The sequence below is a fragment of the Salvelinus alpinus genome, chromosome 12 (genome assembly GCF_045679555.1).
Source record: "Salvelinus alpinus chromosome 12, SLU_Salpinus.1, whole genome shotgun sequence".
NCBI classification, from domain to species: domain Eukaryota; kingdom Metazoa; phylum Chordata; class Actinopteri; order Salmoniformes; family Salmonidae; genus Salvelinus; species Salvelinus alpinus.
The window spans coordinates 47,292,169-47,310,420 of record NC_092097.1 but is presented as its reverse complement, the minus strand read 5'-3'; the positions used below and the strand labels follow the sequence as shown (position 1 = coordinate 47,310,420).

Here is an 18,252-nt window from a genome sequence, read left to right as displayed (position 1 = left end):
CTATAGATGGTGCAGGTCTCAATATTCTCTCCATCATAGGTTTAAATGTCGGATTAGGTCCTTCTCTCTAAAAAAATAGTTGTATTCTCTACTGGAAAACATAGACATTGGAATGAAAATGTCAAGACCTAACGGGTGTAAAAATAGGCTAGTAGTGCAAAGTCATTCGAAAAGACGCATGATGTCGCGAATGATTAATAGGCTAATAATCAAAGTTATCGAACATTCAGTTTGCAACGCATTATAAAGAGGTATAATATGTTTGGTTTTTTAAATCGGTTTCAATCTTGAGAAATTAAGCCAAGACCTATGGCAACTGTAATCGTCTCAAAATGTATGCAAGTATGACCTCACAATGTTGCACCTGTGCCATTTGAGTTCGTAGCTATGGTAACTTTTAAAAGCACCATTAAAAACAACATTTATTTTCAAACTATTCGTGGTGCAAGACGGCAATGCATTAGACCGAGCAGGTAAGAAATTCTGCTTGAATACAGTAGGCCTAATGAACACCGTCGGTTGGTCAAAGAGAGTTGAGCTTCTGTGAAAAGAGCTTCGCTGTGCATGTTTTGAACACTATCGAAAGCCTTTCTGCAAATTTGCACAATGTTTTTAGTAGAGGAAGAGGCGAAGCGAGAGTGATAACTGGGCACAAAATCTGTCTTGTCCAGCAGGTGGCGGTTGTTAGTAATTTCTTTCGCTCAACAAACGATTCGTTTTTGTATGGAGGTCAGTGAGTGTCGAATTTGGTCCACAAAAATGTAATGGTTTATTTGCTACTCGTAACAACGTAATATCGAATAGAAGTGCCGTACTGCTTACGTTGTTACGAGTATCTGGTCAATATAATGGATAATCTTCTGCTTCCAGTAACCTATCAGATATAAATTGTCTGGATACAGTTTCAGTCATTTGAGGAGTGAAGATTAATATATTTTCAAGTGGGCGAATTTCATGGTGCTACTTTAGCTAAGAATTAATCATGACTGAAAATCTATTAGGCTAGCCTATAATTTGATGAGCAGGCATAGGCCATAGCCTACAGATTCAGTCAAATATTGGCAGACTGACCCTTGCATGAATCACTATTTATTTTAAAATACAGTACCACTCAAAAGGGTTTTTCTTTATTTTTACTATTTTCTACATTGTAGATTAATAGTGAAGACATCAAAACTATGAAATAACACATTGAATCATGTAGTAACCAAAAAAGTGTTAAACAAATCAAAATATATATTTTAGATTCTTCAAAGTAGCCACGCTTTGCATTGATGACAGCTTTGCACAGTCTTGGCATTCTCTCAACCAGCTTCATGAGGAATGCTTTTCTAACAGTCATGAAGGAGTTCCCACATATGCTGAGCACTTGTTGGTTGCTTTTCCTTCATTCTGCGGTCCAACTCATCCCAAACCATCTCAATTGGTTTGAGGTCGGGTGATTGTGGAGGCCAGGTCATCTGATGCAGCACTCCATCACTCTCCTTCCTGGTCAAATAGCCCTTATACACCTGGAGGTGTTTTGGGTCATCGTCCTGTTGAAAAACAAATGATAGTTCCACTAAGCACAAACCAGGTGGGATGGTGTATCGCTGCAGAATGTGTTCCCTGAATTCTAAGTAAATCACTGACAGTGTCACCGGCAAAGCACCATCACACCTCCTCCTCCATGCTTCACAGTGGGAACCAGTCATGCATTCACCGACTCTGCGTCTCACAAAGACAGCAGTTGGAACCAAAAATCTCAAATTTGGACTCATCAGACCAAAGGACAGATTTCCACCGGTCTAATGTCCATTGCTCGTGTTTCTTGGCCCAAGCAAGTCTCTTCTTCTTATTGGTGTCCTTCAGTAGTGGTTTCTTTGCAGCAATTCAACCACGAAGGCCTGATTCACACAGTCTCCTCTGAACAGTTGATGTTGAGGTGTGTCTGTTCCTTGAACTCTGAAGCATTTATTTGGGCTGCAATCTGAGGTGCAGTTAACTCTAATGAACTTATCCTCTGCAGCAGATTTAATTCTGGGTCTTCCTTTCCTGTGGCGGTCCTCATGAGAGCCAGTTTCATCATAGCACTTGATGGTTTTTGCGACTGCATTTGAAGAAACTTTCAAAGTTCTTGAAATGTTCCAGATTAACTGACCTTCATGTCTTAAATTAATGATGGACTGTCGTTTCTCTTTGCTTATTTGAGCTGTTGTTGCCATAATATGGACTTGGTCTTTTACCAAATAGGGCTATCTTTTGTAGACCACCCCTACCTTGTCACAACACAACTGATTGGCTCAAACGCATTAAGGAAAGAAATTCCAGAAATGAACTTTTAACGAGGCAAACCTGTTAATTGAAATGCATTCCAGGTGACTACCTCGTGAATGTGGTTGAGAGAATGCCAAGAGTGTGCAAAGCTGTCATCAAGGCAAAGGGTGGCTACTTTGAAGAATCTCAAATAAAAAATATGTTTTCATTTGTATAACACTTTTTTGGTTACTACATGATTCCATATGTGTTATTTCATAGTTTTGATGTCTTCACTAGTATTCTACAATGTAGAAAATAGTCCAAAAAAATTAAGAAAACCCCTTGAATGAGTAGGTGTGTCCAAACTTTTGACCGGTACTGTACATTGAAATTGAAAAATCTTTTGGTGTTTACATGTGTATTTGTTTAACTTGTTACTTTATTCCTAGTTATATGTACATTTCTACTTCAATTACCTCGTGCCCTTGCACATTGACTCAGTACTGGTACCCTGTGTAAAAGTTATTGTTACTCTTTGTTTATTTATTATTACTTTTATTATTACGTATTTACTTTTTCAACCTACCCTGCAATCAAACCTGCAACCCTGTACATGTGACTGTTAAATCATCTGAATCTGTTATTTCTCTATTTTCTTTCTCTATGCATTGTTGGGAAGGGCCCATAAGTAAACATTTCACTGTTAGTCTACACCTGTTGTTTACGAAGCTTGTGACAAATAACATTTGATTTGATTTGACATACAACTGCACAGGACCAAGCATCAAAAAATCTAAACTGAAATTTCGATTTTTCACTTCAAAGTCAAAAATGTCCTGGACTAAATTATAAAAAATTCTGATGAATTTAGTTGGAGGCAGTTATTCTCATTTACTGTATAATTTATCTTACATGTGGTAAGTTGCAGGTGCCTACAGGGGAAAAATAACAATTCAACCAGTTTTGAAAAACAGAACATTCTGCTCCATTGAACTTCATTGTAAATTTCAACTGTGCCAATATATTTGACCGCATCTATCTGTAAATAGCGATTTCATTGTATATTTCATTTATTCAGACGTATTTTAACCAACAAGCTGTCAATGTATTATTTAATTTCATTTTGGATTTTTTGTTCAAGCAGGTAGCCAATTGTTTTTTATAAAAAGGCCAAACGTTGTCCAACTTACTTTCGGTCTTGCTGTATTTGTTTTGAGGGTGGAAAAACATTAACGTTGATCATTGGCTAGGCCTATTTCTTACCTGCTGTACATGTGTTAATGTGCTGTGTTCGGTCTAGCCTATATCTCAGTCTGACCTTTGAATCTGGAATTTTTCACACCCCTTCTATACAACTGGAGATCTCCAATATTTTGAATGTGAAACATGCTGTCATGCAATTGTGATGGAAATTAGAATGTTAAAGGGAAAGAAATGTTTTACCATTTGTACAAATATTCATGAAAAATAAAACACTAATATATCTTGATAAGATAAACATTCTTACTTACTTACTTACTGACTTTCAACTCCCTGAGTCAATATATGTTAGAATCACCTTTGGCAGGGATCACAGCTGTGAGTCTTTCTAGGTATGTCTCTAAGAGTTTTCCACACCTGGATTGTGCTACATTTGCCCATAATCTTTGGGAAAATTGTTCAAGTTTTGTCTAATTGGTTGTTGATCATTGCTAGACAACAATTTTCAGGTGTTTTTATAGATTTTCAATCAGATTTAAGTCAAAACTGTAACTCGGCCACTCAGACACATTCACTGTATTATTGGTAAGCAACTCCAGTGTAGATTTGGCCTTGTGTTTTAGGTTATTGTCCTGCTGAAAGGTGAATTAATCTCCCAGTGTCTGGTGGAAAGCAGACTGAACCAGGTTTCCCTCTAGGATTTTGCCTGTGAATCTCCATTCCATTTCTTTTTTATCCTGAAAATCTCCCCAGTCCTCAACAATTACAAGCATACACATAACATGACGCAGCGACCACTATGCTTGAAAATATGGAGAGTGGTACTCAGTAATGTGCTGTATTGGATTAATCCCAAACATAACACTTTGTATTCAAGCCAAAAAGTTAATTGCTTTGCCACATTTTTTTGCAGTATTACTTTAGTGCCTTTTTGCAAACAGGATGCATGTTTTGGAATATTTTTATTCTTTACGGGTTTCCTTCTTTTCCCTATGTCAATTAGGTAGTATTGCGAGTAACTATAATATAGTTGATCTATCCTGTTTTCTCCTATCAAAGCCATTAAACTCTGTAACTGTTTTAAAGTCACCATTGGCCTCATGGTGAAATCCCTGAGCGGTTTCCTTCCTCTCTGGCAACTGAGTTAGGAAGGATCAGTGGTGTAAAGTACTTAAGTAAAAATACTTTAAAGTACTACTTAAGTAGTTTTGGGGAGTATCTGTACTTTACTTGACTATTTATATTTTTGACAACTTTTACTTCACTACATTCCTAAAGAAAATGATGTACTTTTTACTCCATACATTTTCCCTGACACCCAAAAGTACTCGTTACATTTTGAATGCTTAAAAATTGTCAAATTCGCATACTTATCAAGAGAACATCCATGGTCATCCCTACCGCCTCTGATCTGCCAGACTCATTAAACACAAATGCTTAATCTGTAAAGTATGTCTAAGTGGTGGAGTGTGCCCCTGGCTATCTGTAAATTAAAAGAACATGAACATTGTGCTGTCGGATTTGCTTAATATAAGGAATTTGAAATTATTTATACATTTACTTTTGATACTTAAGTATATTTTAGCAATTTACATTTACTTTTGATACTTAAGTATATTTTAAACCAAATACTTTTAGACTTTTACTCAAGTAGTATTTTACTGGGTAACTTTCACTTTTACTCGAGTCATTTTCTATTAAGGTATCTTTACTTTTACTCAATTATGACTATTGGGTACTTTTTCCACCACTGGGAATGATGCCTGTATCTTTGTAGTGACTGGGTGTATTGGCACATGATCCAAAGTGAAATTGATAACTTCACCATGCTCAAAGGGATATTCAATGTCTGCTTTTTTGTTTTTACCAATCTACCAATAGGTGCCCTTCTTGGGAGGCATTGAAAAACCTCCCTGTTCTTTGTGGTTGAATCTGTGTTTGAAATTCACTGCTCTACTGAGGGACCTTACAGATAATTGTGTGGGGTACAGAGATGAGGTAGTCATTCAAAAAATCATGTTAAACATTATTATTGCACACAGAGTGAGTCCATGTAACTTATTATGTGACGTGTTAAGCACATTTTTACTCCTGAACTTACTTAGGTTTACCATAACAAAAGGGTTGAATACTTATTGATGCAGGAAATTTCATTTTTTTCATTTTATATTAATTTGTAGAAATTCCACTTTGACATTATGGGGTATTGTGTGTAGGCCAGTGACAAAAAAATCTCATTTAATCTATTTAAAATTCAGGCTGTAACAAGACAAAATGTGGAAAGTCAAGCGGTGTGTATACTTTCTGAAGGCACTGTACTTAGGCCTATTTCATGATCTCTAGCAGTGTCTTAGGTCAGATGGCACAACTGCTTTCACGTTTGAATAACACCACCTGTCGGAAGACAGTGGATCTCTATAGCCTATTCGTTTTTTTCCTTAATGTTGCATCATTTCAACTGTCAAGTGGTGAACCACAACATTTTTCTTTACAGGTTGACAGTTTGTGGCTTTTCTCTTGAAAGAAGAAGTCTCAAATCTGTCTTCAATGGAAAGCCTGACCAAAGAAATAACTAGCCAAGTTTGTTGTTGCTTATCATTGTTGTTGCTTATCAATCTTCAGAGTACATTCATTGTAAAGAAAAGTTTGTGGTCATATGCTCATCCTTAAAAAAAGTAGGCGCCTGGCTAATGAAGTATACTTAAAAATAACAGAAAGTCCTGCACACTGTGTATGCGTCCAATTACCACCTTTATTGACAATGTTCCCATCCACAAAAATCTTCTACAGGTCAAACGGGCTGAGTGCTCACATACACAAATATATATACACATTTCACCCATAGGTTAGAGTGTACAAGGTGGAAAATTGGTCAATGTGCCCTTGAGCAAGGCATTTAACCCTAATTTGCTCCAGGGGCGCCGTACTATTATAGCTGACCTTGTAAAACAACAATTTTCACTGCACCTATCCGGTGTGTATGACAATAAAACATTTTTTTTTAATTCATTCAGTTTAACCTTTACATAAGAGAGAAAACATGTAGCTCGCCAAAGTAATACAGACAGAGATGTTTAATTATATGACGAAGGGAAATCTCCATGTATGTTTTGCAGCTGACATGAAAAGAATGATGACCCCCCCGGGCGATGACAGTGACGTCAGCGATCAGCGCCACCCCATGAAGACACGCTGCGCTGGTGGCCAGGGAGGAGACAGCCCCGGCATGGACCCGAAAAAATGGATCACCTTCAAAGACCTCCATGACCAGGTCACGCAGCTGCTCTCCACTAAGCTCAACCCCTGTAACATCAAGCAGTGCAAGTCCAAACTGGACATCCTCAATAAGTGCTCCTATTACCTGGAGGTCATGCGCCAGGACACACTCCACCAACCAGACCCGCAGCAGCAGCAGAACTACCTGTCCAACTCCACCATCCTCCACCTCATCGATCCCTGGAAGTTCCAGCGGATGAAGAAGCTGGGCCACAGCCAGGTGCAGATCCAGCTGAGCCTGCTGGAGGAGCTCTACGAGCAGTTCTGTAAGGGCAAAGTGGAAATGGAGGCCATAGCCAGCCAGAGCGACTATGGCGATCAAGAGGTCGCCCACATAAATGGGAGGATAGCGCATCTCATGAAGGCGTTCACGGACTTTGACTCGACACTGATGCCCGGGGAGCTGCACACAAAGCACCGGCTCATCTCTGAGACGGGCAACGCCAAGGTGCCCCAGATTCATTTGAGGCTGTCCGTCAAAATGCCCGTGATGTTCGACACGTCACGCTCGGAGGCTCTGGCCGACTGCGCCCGGCTGCACTGGGAAATGGCCGGGCAGGAGCAGCAGGAGCCTGGGGAACAGTTTGAGATCCGCTACAAGCTCCTCCAGCCGACCAACACGGAGGAAGGGAACCAGCTAGGAACGGTGACCTGCAACTCCTACTGCATACAGGTCAACAACCTGTTGCCGCAAAGGTGCTACGAGTTCACAGTGAAGCGGGCTGACGCCTGCTGCCTGGTCTACGGGTTCTGGAATGACACCATGGTGCTCAGAACCATGCCACTATCCCCAGGGGGCTTCACCGGGAGCCAGGAGAAGAGGAGGAGGCTGTTCCCCTGGTAATGGGCTAGCGTGGCGTGAGTGCATGGCAATATGAAAATAAAGACATTTTAATTTTTTTTTTATCTCTCTAATAAAAGACATTGTCAAGATTTTGGGGATTCGAGCCTAGTCCTTTAATCATGTTACAGAGCAAAACAAATATTGTCCTTGAGAATGTGTCTGATATGTTGTTATGGCATTGTTATGTCTGCCACCTAGCCATATGGCCATACCAGACATAACACCTACAACTGTGGAGAGAGTGAAGAAGGTTTTACCTTTCCAATAGCAGCATAAACATGGACATTTCAATACAATAGCGGATGTCCATAATTATGGCGCCCCCCATGCACTTGTCACAAATGCCTTGTTCGCCGTATTGAACATTGATCTCCTTTTTTTTCTTTGCATTGTCTTTAGCAGAGTATACTCTACATGATCCCAATTTTAGCTCCAAGACCGTGGATGAAGAAAAAAAAAACGATACAGTACATTGGCGTATTGAACCATGTTGTGCACCGTAGTTTCATAACTCTGTGGATTGTGCTAAAACAATGAAGTCATATCTGAATCCCGCCATCTTTATGCACTTTTGCCATTGCAGATGAAATACATTGTTGATACTTTGCGTTCAAGCAGTGCTTTGACGGTGAAGAAAACAAAAAATGTTGTGCACTGTGTGTGGTATAGCATCTCTGTGGTCAGGGTTACTCACAATCAAACAATCTGATGTTTAACTTAATACACTGATGTTTAACGTAATACACTGTTTAACTTAATACACTGATGTTTAACTTAATACACTGATGTTTAACTTAATACACTGATGTTTAACTTAATACACTGACATTTAACTTAATACACTGACGTTTAACGTAATACACTGATGTTTAACGTAATACACTGATGTTTAACGTAATACACTGATGTTTAACTTAATACACTGATGTTTAACGTAATACACTGATGTTTAACTTAATACACTGATGTTTAACTTTAATACACTGACATTTAACTTAATACAATGATGTTTAACTTAATACACTGATGTTTAACTTAATACACTGATGTTTAACGTAATACACTGATGTTTAATGTAATACACTGTTTAACGTAATACACTGATGTTTAACTTAATACACTGATGTTTAACTTAATACACTGTTCCACGTAATACATTGATGTTTAATGTAATACACTGTTTAACGTAATACACTGATGTTTAACTTAATACACTGATGTTTAACGTAATACACTGTTTAACTTAATACACTGATGTTTAACTTAATACACTGATGTTTATCTTAATACACTGATGTTTCACATAATACACTGATGTTTAACGTAATACACTGTTTAACTTAATACACTGATGTTTAACTTAATAGACTAATGTTTAACGTAATACACTGATGTTTAACTTAATACACTGATGTTTAACTTAATACACTGATGTTTAACTTAATACACTGTTTAACTTAATACACTGATGTTTATCTTAATACACTGATGTTTCACATAATACACTGATGTTTAACGTAATACACTGTTTAACGTAATACACTGATGTTTAACTTAATAGACTAATGTTTAACGTAATACACTGATGTTTAATGTAATACACTGTTTAACGTAATACACTGATGTTTAACTTAATACACTGATGTTTAACGTAATACACTGTTTAACTTAATACACTGATGTTTAACTTAATACACTGATGTTTAACTTAAACATCAGTGTATTAAGTTAAACAGTGTATTATCTTAATACACTGATGTTTCACATAATACACTGATGTTTAACGTAATACACTGATGTTTAACGTAATACACTGATGTTTAACGTAATACACTGTTTAACTTAATACACTGATGTTTAACTTAATAGACTAATGTTTATCTCAATACACTGCTGTTTAACGTAATACACTGCTGTTTAACTTAATACACTGCTGTTTAACTTAATACACTGTGCTTATGCAATCATATAGGTTATTATTGTACTAACAATGACCTATATTAATTGGGTAACTAATGACTATGACCAGCTCGCCAGCTACTCACTGGACCCAATAATCACTCGATTATGCATGCCTCTCCCTAATGTCAATATGCCTTGTCCTTTGCTGTTTTGGTTAGTAATTATTGCCTTATTTCATTGTAGAGCCTCTAGCCCTGCTCAATACTCCTTAGCTAACCCTTTAGTTCCACCTCCCACACATGCGGTGACCTCACCTGGTTTAAATTATGTTTCTAGAGACAATATCTCTCTCATCGTCACTCTATGCATAGGTTTACCTCCACTGTATTCACATCATACCATACCTTTGTCTGTACATTATTCTACCGTGCACAGAAACCTGCTCCTTTTACTCTCTGTCCCGAACGTACTAGATGACCAGTTCTTATAGACTTTAGCCGTACCCTTTTCCTACTCCTCCTCTGTTCCTCTGGTGATGTATAGGTTAGTCCAGGCCCTGCAACAATTTGAGCTTCTACTTTTAAAAATCCACCTTGCCAGAAACAAGTCTCTCACCGTTGCCGCTTGCTATAGACCCCCCAAAGCCCCCAGCTGTGCCCTGGACACCATATGTGAATTTATTGCCCCCCATCTATCTTCAGAGTTAATACTGTTAGGTGACCTAAACTGGGACATGCTTAACACCCCGGCCGTCCAACAATCTAAGCTTGATGCCCTCAATCTCACAAAATTATCAATGAACCTATCAGGTACAACCCCAAATCCGTAAACACGGGCACCTTCATAGATATCATCCTAACCAACCTGCCCTCCAAATACACCCTAGCTGTCTTCAATCAGGATCTCAGCGATCACTGCCTCATTGCCTGCGTCCGTAATGGGTCTGCGGTCAAACGACCACCCCTCATCACTGTCAAACGCTCCCTAAAACACTTCAGCGAGCAGGCCTTTCTAATCAACCTGGCCCGGGTATCCTGGAAGGATATTGACCTCATTCCGACAGTAGAGGATGCCTGGTTATTCTTTAAAAGTGCTTTCCTCACCATCTTAAATAAACATGCCCCATTCAAAAAATTGAGAACCAGGAACACTCCAGACCTGACTGCCCTTGACCAGCACAAAAACATCCTGTGGCGTTCTGCATTAGCATTGAATAGCCCCTGCGATATGCAACTTTTCAGGGAAGTTACGAACCAATATACACAGGCAGTTAGGAAAGCAAAGGCTAGCTTTTTCAAACAGAAATTTGCATCCTGTAGCACAAACTCCAAAAAGTTCTGGGACACCCTAAGGTCCATGGAGAATAAGAGCACCTCCTCCCAGCTGCCCACTGCACTGAGGCTAGGAAACACAGTTACCACCGATAAATCACGCGCTCGTGCTCCAGCAGGTATATCTCACTGGTCGCCCCCAAAGCCAATTCCTACTTTTGGCTGCCTTTCCTTCCAGTTCTTTGCTGCCAATGACTGGAACGAACTGCAAAAATCACTGAAGCTGGAGACTCATATCTCCTTCACTAACTTTAAGCACCAGCTGTCAGAGCAGCTCGCAGATCACTGCACCTGTACATAGCCCATCTGTAAATAGCCCATCCAACTACCTCATCCCCATACTGTTATTTATTTTATTTATTTTGCTCCTTTGCACCCCAGTATCTCTACTTGCACACTCATCTTCTGCACATCTATCACTCCAGTGTTTAATTGCTATATTGTAATTATTTCACCACTATGGCCTATTTATTGCCATTCCTCCCTTATCCTACCTCATTTGCACACACTGTATATAGACTTTATTTCTATTGTATTATTGACTGCATGTTTGTTTATTCCATGTTTAACTGTGTTGTTGTTTGTGTCGCAGCTTTATCTTGGCCAGGTCACAGTTGTACATGAGAACTTGTTCTCAACTAGCCTACCTGGTTAAATGAAGGAGAAAATAAATAAATAAATAAATAAATAAAAATGAGCCATAGTGATTGCATCTCCCATAACAAATGGAAAATGCTAATATTTATAATGTGTTTATCTACGAAAACACGTGTGAGGCCTTAGTAAGCCCTAGACAAAACAATGTCTACATCCGAAATGGCACCCTATTCCCTATAGCACTCTATTCCCTATACTATTCCTTAAAGCACTCTATTCCCTATACTATTCCCTATAGCACTCTATTCCCTATACTATTCCCACTGGCACTCCAGATTGAATTTACGAACACACCCTTAAGCTGAACATGCCATTATTGTACTAAGAATGAACTATATTAATTAGGTTCTTAACTAATGACTATGACCTATGATAACCAACCAATAACAATTCTTATGAGGCCTTAAGAACACAAACTTTCATAACCAGCATAATACGGAAAACACTTAAACTTAGAAACAAAAGCAACATGTACAGGTATGCTGAGACAGAAGAGCAAATTGTCTAAAATAGGCAGAAAGCAATATAAATATGATGACAGATCATTGATATGCATTTCACTCACACTGGTGAATCTCAGAGAATGTATCTCTTCACATACTGTATATTCCCCAGAGCGAACAGACTTGTTTTGAAGATCCTTTAAAATAGTCCATTGTTCATTATTATCAAGCAGCTGCAAACTGCTTTTCGTTTTATTCGACAAATCCCATGGTTTAGCCTGCCTGTTATCAGACAGCTGCAAGATTGATTTGTTTCAATGATTCATTTTCCAGACATGATCAATCTTCTCCTGTCTATGTAAAAACGTCATTTCTATTTTGCATAATGTCTACCAACCGTTCTATATTAACCATTCAAGTAGCAGTCTTGTGTGACAATCAAAGGAGGAACTCTCTACAACCTTCTCCTAAATCTATGGGTTTATAATACTCTGTCATATTCTCCTGTGTACATCATGACATTAAAGAAGTTGAAGTGAAGTTTCAATTGTCGTCCTCTCCATTCTTTCACAGCCAATCTCATATCCGGCCTCCCACGTACCAGACAGATAGAGGGTATTGTGAAATATGTGCATGTTTATAGTGCATAAGAACCTTGCAGCATTAAGCCCAAGAACACACCCATACTTCCTAGTTTTTACATTGTGTCATATTGGCTATGTGTCAATTATTTCACCATAAGGGCACTGGGCACTAACGTGCAGCATTATGGTGCGGAAATTTCTCCAGTTCATTTCAAGTTCAAGTTCTTGAGTCCACGGGGTTACTCTGTCTTTCCCTAGCCTGGTCCCATATCTGTTTGTGCTATCATATCACATCCTCCTCTTCAACTGTGTAATTCTGTTTAATGCCGTGTCATGAGCCAAAATGCAAACCAGAGAGGAAGTGCTGTGTGTCATGGACTCCAGATTAATGAATGAGCAGCTTCCAGATCCTGTTGATCACTGCAAAGACAGGACACGTTGACCACAAGGGGCCAGAGCTGGTTGTGACTAGATGGAGTATAGCCAAGACCAGAAGTACATTTACGTAGCAGGTTAGGAGACCATTTTAACTAATCCTAACCCTAATTCCCCTAACCTGCCATGTTAATTCTCCTAACCTGCTGCGTAAATTCTCTTAATCTGCCATGTTAATTCTCCTAACCTGCCATGTTAATTCTCCTAACCTGCTTTGTAAATTCTCTTAACCTGCCATGTTAATTCTCCTAACCTGCCATGTTAATTATCTTAACCTGCTTTGTAAATTCTCTTAAACTGCCATGTTAATTCTCTTAACCTGCCATGTTAATTATCTTAACCTGCCATGTTAAATCTCCTAACCTGCTCCAAAAAAGTAACTTCAGGTCATAGCTGTATACCACCTACAGATGTAAGATCTTAATTTGAGCCAGTTTGCTACAGCAGGTAAATAATCCTGCAGCAACAGGAAATGTGAATTATTCTGGGGATTGTAATTAATAGACATTTTTGTAGGGATTGATACATTTTTCATTAGGGCAAATCAAGTCTGACATTTTAAAATGGAAATTACACACATTTGAAGCCTTCTTAAACCCTGAATAGAAACACACGGTGAGGCGTGGTTTAACGTGACCATGCCCCCATGTAGCCTACAGCCATAGGGAACTCCTGTTACTCCTATGTAATTAGCCTAACTTTGGCATCATCCTAAACTGACACTTTTTTTGTTGTTTCAATAAACGCTTTCAGCTGCCTCACGTGTCATTATTAACATACTTGGATGTTACAACAACAAATTATTTGGATGACACTAATTTGTTACCTGACCTGCTAACACTGACAGTAAAGCTAGTAAAGCTGTCGCATTATACTGACGTCACTGTTTGTTTACCTCTAGCTTTTTTGCCGATTAGTTGACGTTAGCTAGAGAAGTTAATCTAGTTCTAATTCGTGTAACTACTTCGATCTCGATCAACTGGTCGATCTCCAAGCCATTCCTAGTGACTCATCAAACATTTCTGTAAAAAACAACAACGATAAAACCTTGCGTTCCTATTTATTAAAATAATTTCCGCTGTTGGTGGTAGGGGCACTTGATTCAGCAGCCATAGTGCTGGGAAGGCGAAGTATTCCCATTTTGAACCATTTCATGTGTCTTTTTATTTATTTTATTTAACCTTTATTTAACTAGGCAAGTTAGTTAAGAACAAATTCTTATTTACAATGACGGCCTACCAAAGGCAAAAGGCCTCCTGTGGGGACGGGGGCTGGGATTTAAAAAATGATAATAATAAATAAATATAGGACAAAACACACATCACAACAAGAGAGACAACACAGCACTACATAAAGAGAGACCTAAGACAACAACATAGCAAGGCAGCAACACAACATGACAACAACATGGTAGCAACTCAACATGGCAGCAGCACAACATGGTAGCAGCACAAAACATGGTACAAATATTATTGGGCACAGACAACAGCACAAAGAGCAAAAAGGTAGAGACAACAATTCATCACACAAAGCAGCCACAACTATCAGTAAGAGTGTCCATGATTGAGTCTTTGAATGAAGAGATTGAGATAAAACTGTCCAGTTTGAGTGTTTGTTGCAGCTCGGTCCAGTCGCTAGTTGCAGCAAACTAAAAGACGAGCGACCCAGGGATGTGTGTGCTTTGCTGACCTTTAACAGAATGTGACTGGCAGAACCGGTGTTGTACTGGCAGAACCAGTGTTGTATGTGGAGGATGAGGGCTGCAGTAGATATCTCAGATAGGGGCGAGTGAGGCCTAAGAGGGTTTTCTAAATAAGCATCAACCAGTGGGTCTTGCGACGGGTATACAGAGATGACCAGTTTACAGAGGACTGTAGAGTGCAGTGATGTTTCCTATAAGGAGCATTGGTGGCAAATCTGATGGCCGAATGTTAAAGAACATCTAGCCGCTCGAGAGCACCCTTACCTGCCGATCTATAAATTACGTCTCCGTAATCTAGCATGGGTAGGATGGTCATCTGAATCAGGTGGGGTGAAGAGGAGCAATTACGATAGAGGAAACCAAGTCTAGGTTTAACTTTAGCCTGCAGCTTTGATATGTGCTGAGAGGACAGTGTACCTTCTAGCCATACTCCCAAGTACTTGTATGAGGTGACTAGCTCAAGCTCTAAACCTTCAGAGGTAGTAATCACATCTATGGAAGGAGTGGCATTCTTCTTACCAAACCACATGACCTTTGTTTTGGAGGTGTTCAGAACAAGGTTAAGGGTCGAGAAAGCTTGTTGGACACTAAGAAACTTTGTTGTAGAGCATTTAACACAAAATCCAGGGAGTGGCCAGCTGAGTGTCTGAAGGTAGAACTCTGCCTACCCGGGAGGCCAAGAGGACAAATCAAGTGCCCCTATAGGTCTACCGCTGGCCAATCGGATAGCTGTCTGCACAGTTTCGTCACGCCATAGACTTTGAAAATAAGTCTTGAACACACAGGAAACTTTTAAAACCATGAATAGAGAGAGACTCAATGAATACAGCAACGAGCTGCTGTTTATATGAGTAAGCTAATATTTAACTTGTTATTCAGCATTGTCAACACTTTGTTCAACAGTTTTATAAGCCATAAAATGTGTGTTCTCCCTACTTCCATTCACGCTACAACTAGAACTGCAGGTGCTATGAAGGATAGCAAAGTGTTTCAATAAGCTTGCATTGTTATTATTGTCTTTTTTTATATCAAGGAATATTTTACTTTCTCTGGTCATAGGAGTAACAACATGAATTGGTGCACAAGGCAGAAATAATGCAGTGCGACTAAGTTTCGCCATCAACTGGAAGAATGTGTCCCTTCAGCAGAGGGAGGGAGAGAGGAGGGATGGTGAGTGGGATGAGAGGCAGCCTCACCGCTGCTCCCTCCCCTCAGACTGACCAGCAGATGCAGGCCATCAGTCCAGTAAAAAAATATATATATACACTGCTCAAAAAAATAAAGGGAACACTAAAATAACACATCCTAGATCTGAATGAATGAAATATTCTTATTAAATACTTTTTTCTTTACATAGTTGAATGTGCTGACAACAAAATCACACAAAAATGATCAATGGAAATCAAATTTATCAACCCATGGAGGTCTGGATTTGGAGTCACACTCAAAATTAAAGTGGAAAACCACACTACAGGCTGATCCAACTTTGATGTAATGTCCTTAAAACAAGTCAAAATGAGGCTCAGTAGTGTGTGTGGCCTCCACGTGCCTGTATGACCTCCCTACAGCATCCGCCAACTCCTGGACAGTCTGTGGTGCAACGTGGCGTTGGTGGATGGAGCGAGACATGATGTCCCAGATGTGCTCAATTGGATTCAGGTCTGGGGAACGGGCGGGCCAGTCCATAGCATCAATGCCTTCCTCTTGCAGGAACTGCTGACACACTCCAGCCACATGAGGTCTAGCATTGTCTTGCATTAGGAGGAACCCAGGGCCAACCGCATCAGCATATGGTCTCACAAGGGGTCTGAGGATCTCATCTCGGTACCTAATGGCAGTCAGGCTACCTCTGGCGAGCACATGGAGGGTTGTGCGGCCCCTCAAAGAAATGCCACCCCACACCATGACTGACCCACCGCCAAACCGGTCATGCTGGAGGATGTTGCAGGCAGCAGAACGTTCTCCACGGCGTCTCCACACTCTGTCATGTCTGTCACATGTGCGTGTGAACCTGCTTTCATCTGTGAAGAGCATAGGGCGCCAGTGGCGAATTTGCCAATCTTGGTGTTCTCTGGCAAATGCCAAACGTCCTGCACGGTGTTGGGCTGTAAGCACAACCCCCACCTGTGGACGTCGGGCCCTCATACCACCCTCATGGAGTTTCTGACCGTTTGAGCAGACACATGCACATTTGTGGCCTGCTGGAGGTCATTTTGCAGGGCTCTGGCATTGCTCCTCCTGCTCCTCCTTGCACAAAGGCGGAGGTAGCGGTCCTGCTGCTGGGTTGTTGCCTTCCTACGGCCTCCTCCACGTCTCCTGATGTACTGGCCTGTCTCCTGGTAGCGCCTCCATGCTCTGGACACTACGCTGACAGACACAGCAAACCTTCTTGCCACAGCTCGCATTGATGTGCCATCCTGGATGAGCTGCACTACCTGAGCCACTTGTGTGGGTTGTAGACTCCGTCTCATGCTACCACTAGAGTGAAAGCACCGCCAGCATTCAAAAGTGACCAAAACATCAGCCAGGAAGCATAGGAACTGAGAAGTGGTCTGTGGTCACCACCTGCAGAACCACTCCTTTATTGGGGGTGTCTTGCTAATTGCCTATAATTTCCACCTTTTGTCTATTCCATTTGCACAACAGCATGTGAAATTTATTGTCAATCAGTGTTGCTTCCTAAGTGGACAGTTTGATTTCACAGAAGTGTGATTGACTTGGAGTTACATTGTGTTGTTTAAGTGTTCCCTTTATTTTTTTGAGCAGTGTATATTATGCTCACTCAGCTGTGCCTCACAAGTAATACAACAAATGATCTATTACCAGTGTGATCATATACCTAACATTTTTAAATATAATTTCAAAATGGTCTGAGAATAACAACATTGGCAGGGCAATTCAAGCGTAGCCAATATGCAGTGATAATGTAGTGATAGCCTACTGCGCAAACCTCATTGCTGCAGAACTATTTTTAATTGGTTAATGTTGCATAGGGTTAAATTTTTTAAGTCCTCTTTTTAAGAAAATCTGAGCGGTAGGATCTCGGCTTGCATTTTGACCCAGAAAGTGATCTTAAATCAGAAAAGGTTGGTGACGCTGGTCTAGGTACAGTAAGTGGACTTTATAAAGGGACATATTTTTTCTAATAAAACAATGGCCAGTTTGGGTCGCAGTTGCACATTCTTTTGTAAAAACAGATAGGCTATGTCTGGCCCTCGAATTAGTTATGTTTTTTCAATATGGCCATTGCACTGATTGCGTTTGACACCCCTGGGCTAGCGTATATATTTATGTATCTAGCTATTTATTTAGCAAGCTAAAAACACGGTGCCTAACGTTAGCTAGCTAGCTATCTGCTGGGAGGATGTCATGTCATTGGAGGAGTGGGTAAGTGACCGACTTTTTCCCCTCATATCGTTTTTCGGTGACTACAGCTAGAGATGCAGGTGTCATTTGGTTAGCTAGCAAGAAATGTGAATCGTGTTGCTAGCTAGCTAGCTATGCTGAACTTGTACGACTGTTATCCACAGTTAGCATATCTCTTAGTTGTCAATCAAATGTATTTGGCATTGATCAAATGGGCGGGCAGGCAGTCAAGTTGCAGGAGCACAAGTTTCATAGTCCAGTTCAAAGTGAATGA

At 40.1% G+C, this 18,252-nt stretch overlaps 1 protein-coding gene across 1 annotated transcript; it reads left to right on the top strand.

The window, feature by feature from the left end:
* Positions 1 to 436: 436 nt before the first annotated feature.
* Positions 437 to 7,636, top strand: LOC139535249 (fibronectin type III domain-containing protein 11-like). Its single transcript, XM_071334579.1, has 2 exons — positions 437 to 473; positions 6,555 to 7,636. Exon 2 carries the CDS (start codon positions 6,560 to 6,562, stop codon positions 7,556 to 7,558), a length of 999 nt encoding a protein of 332 aa, XP_071190680.1. The 5' UTR covers positions 437 to 473; positions 6,555 to 6,559; the 3' UTR covers positions 7,559 to 7,636.
* The last annotated feature ends 10,616 nt before the right edge of the window (positions 7,637 to 18,252 follow it).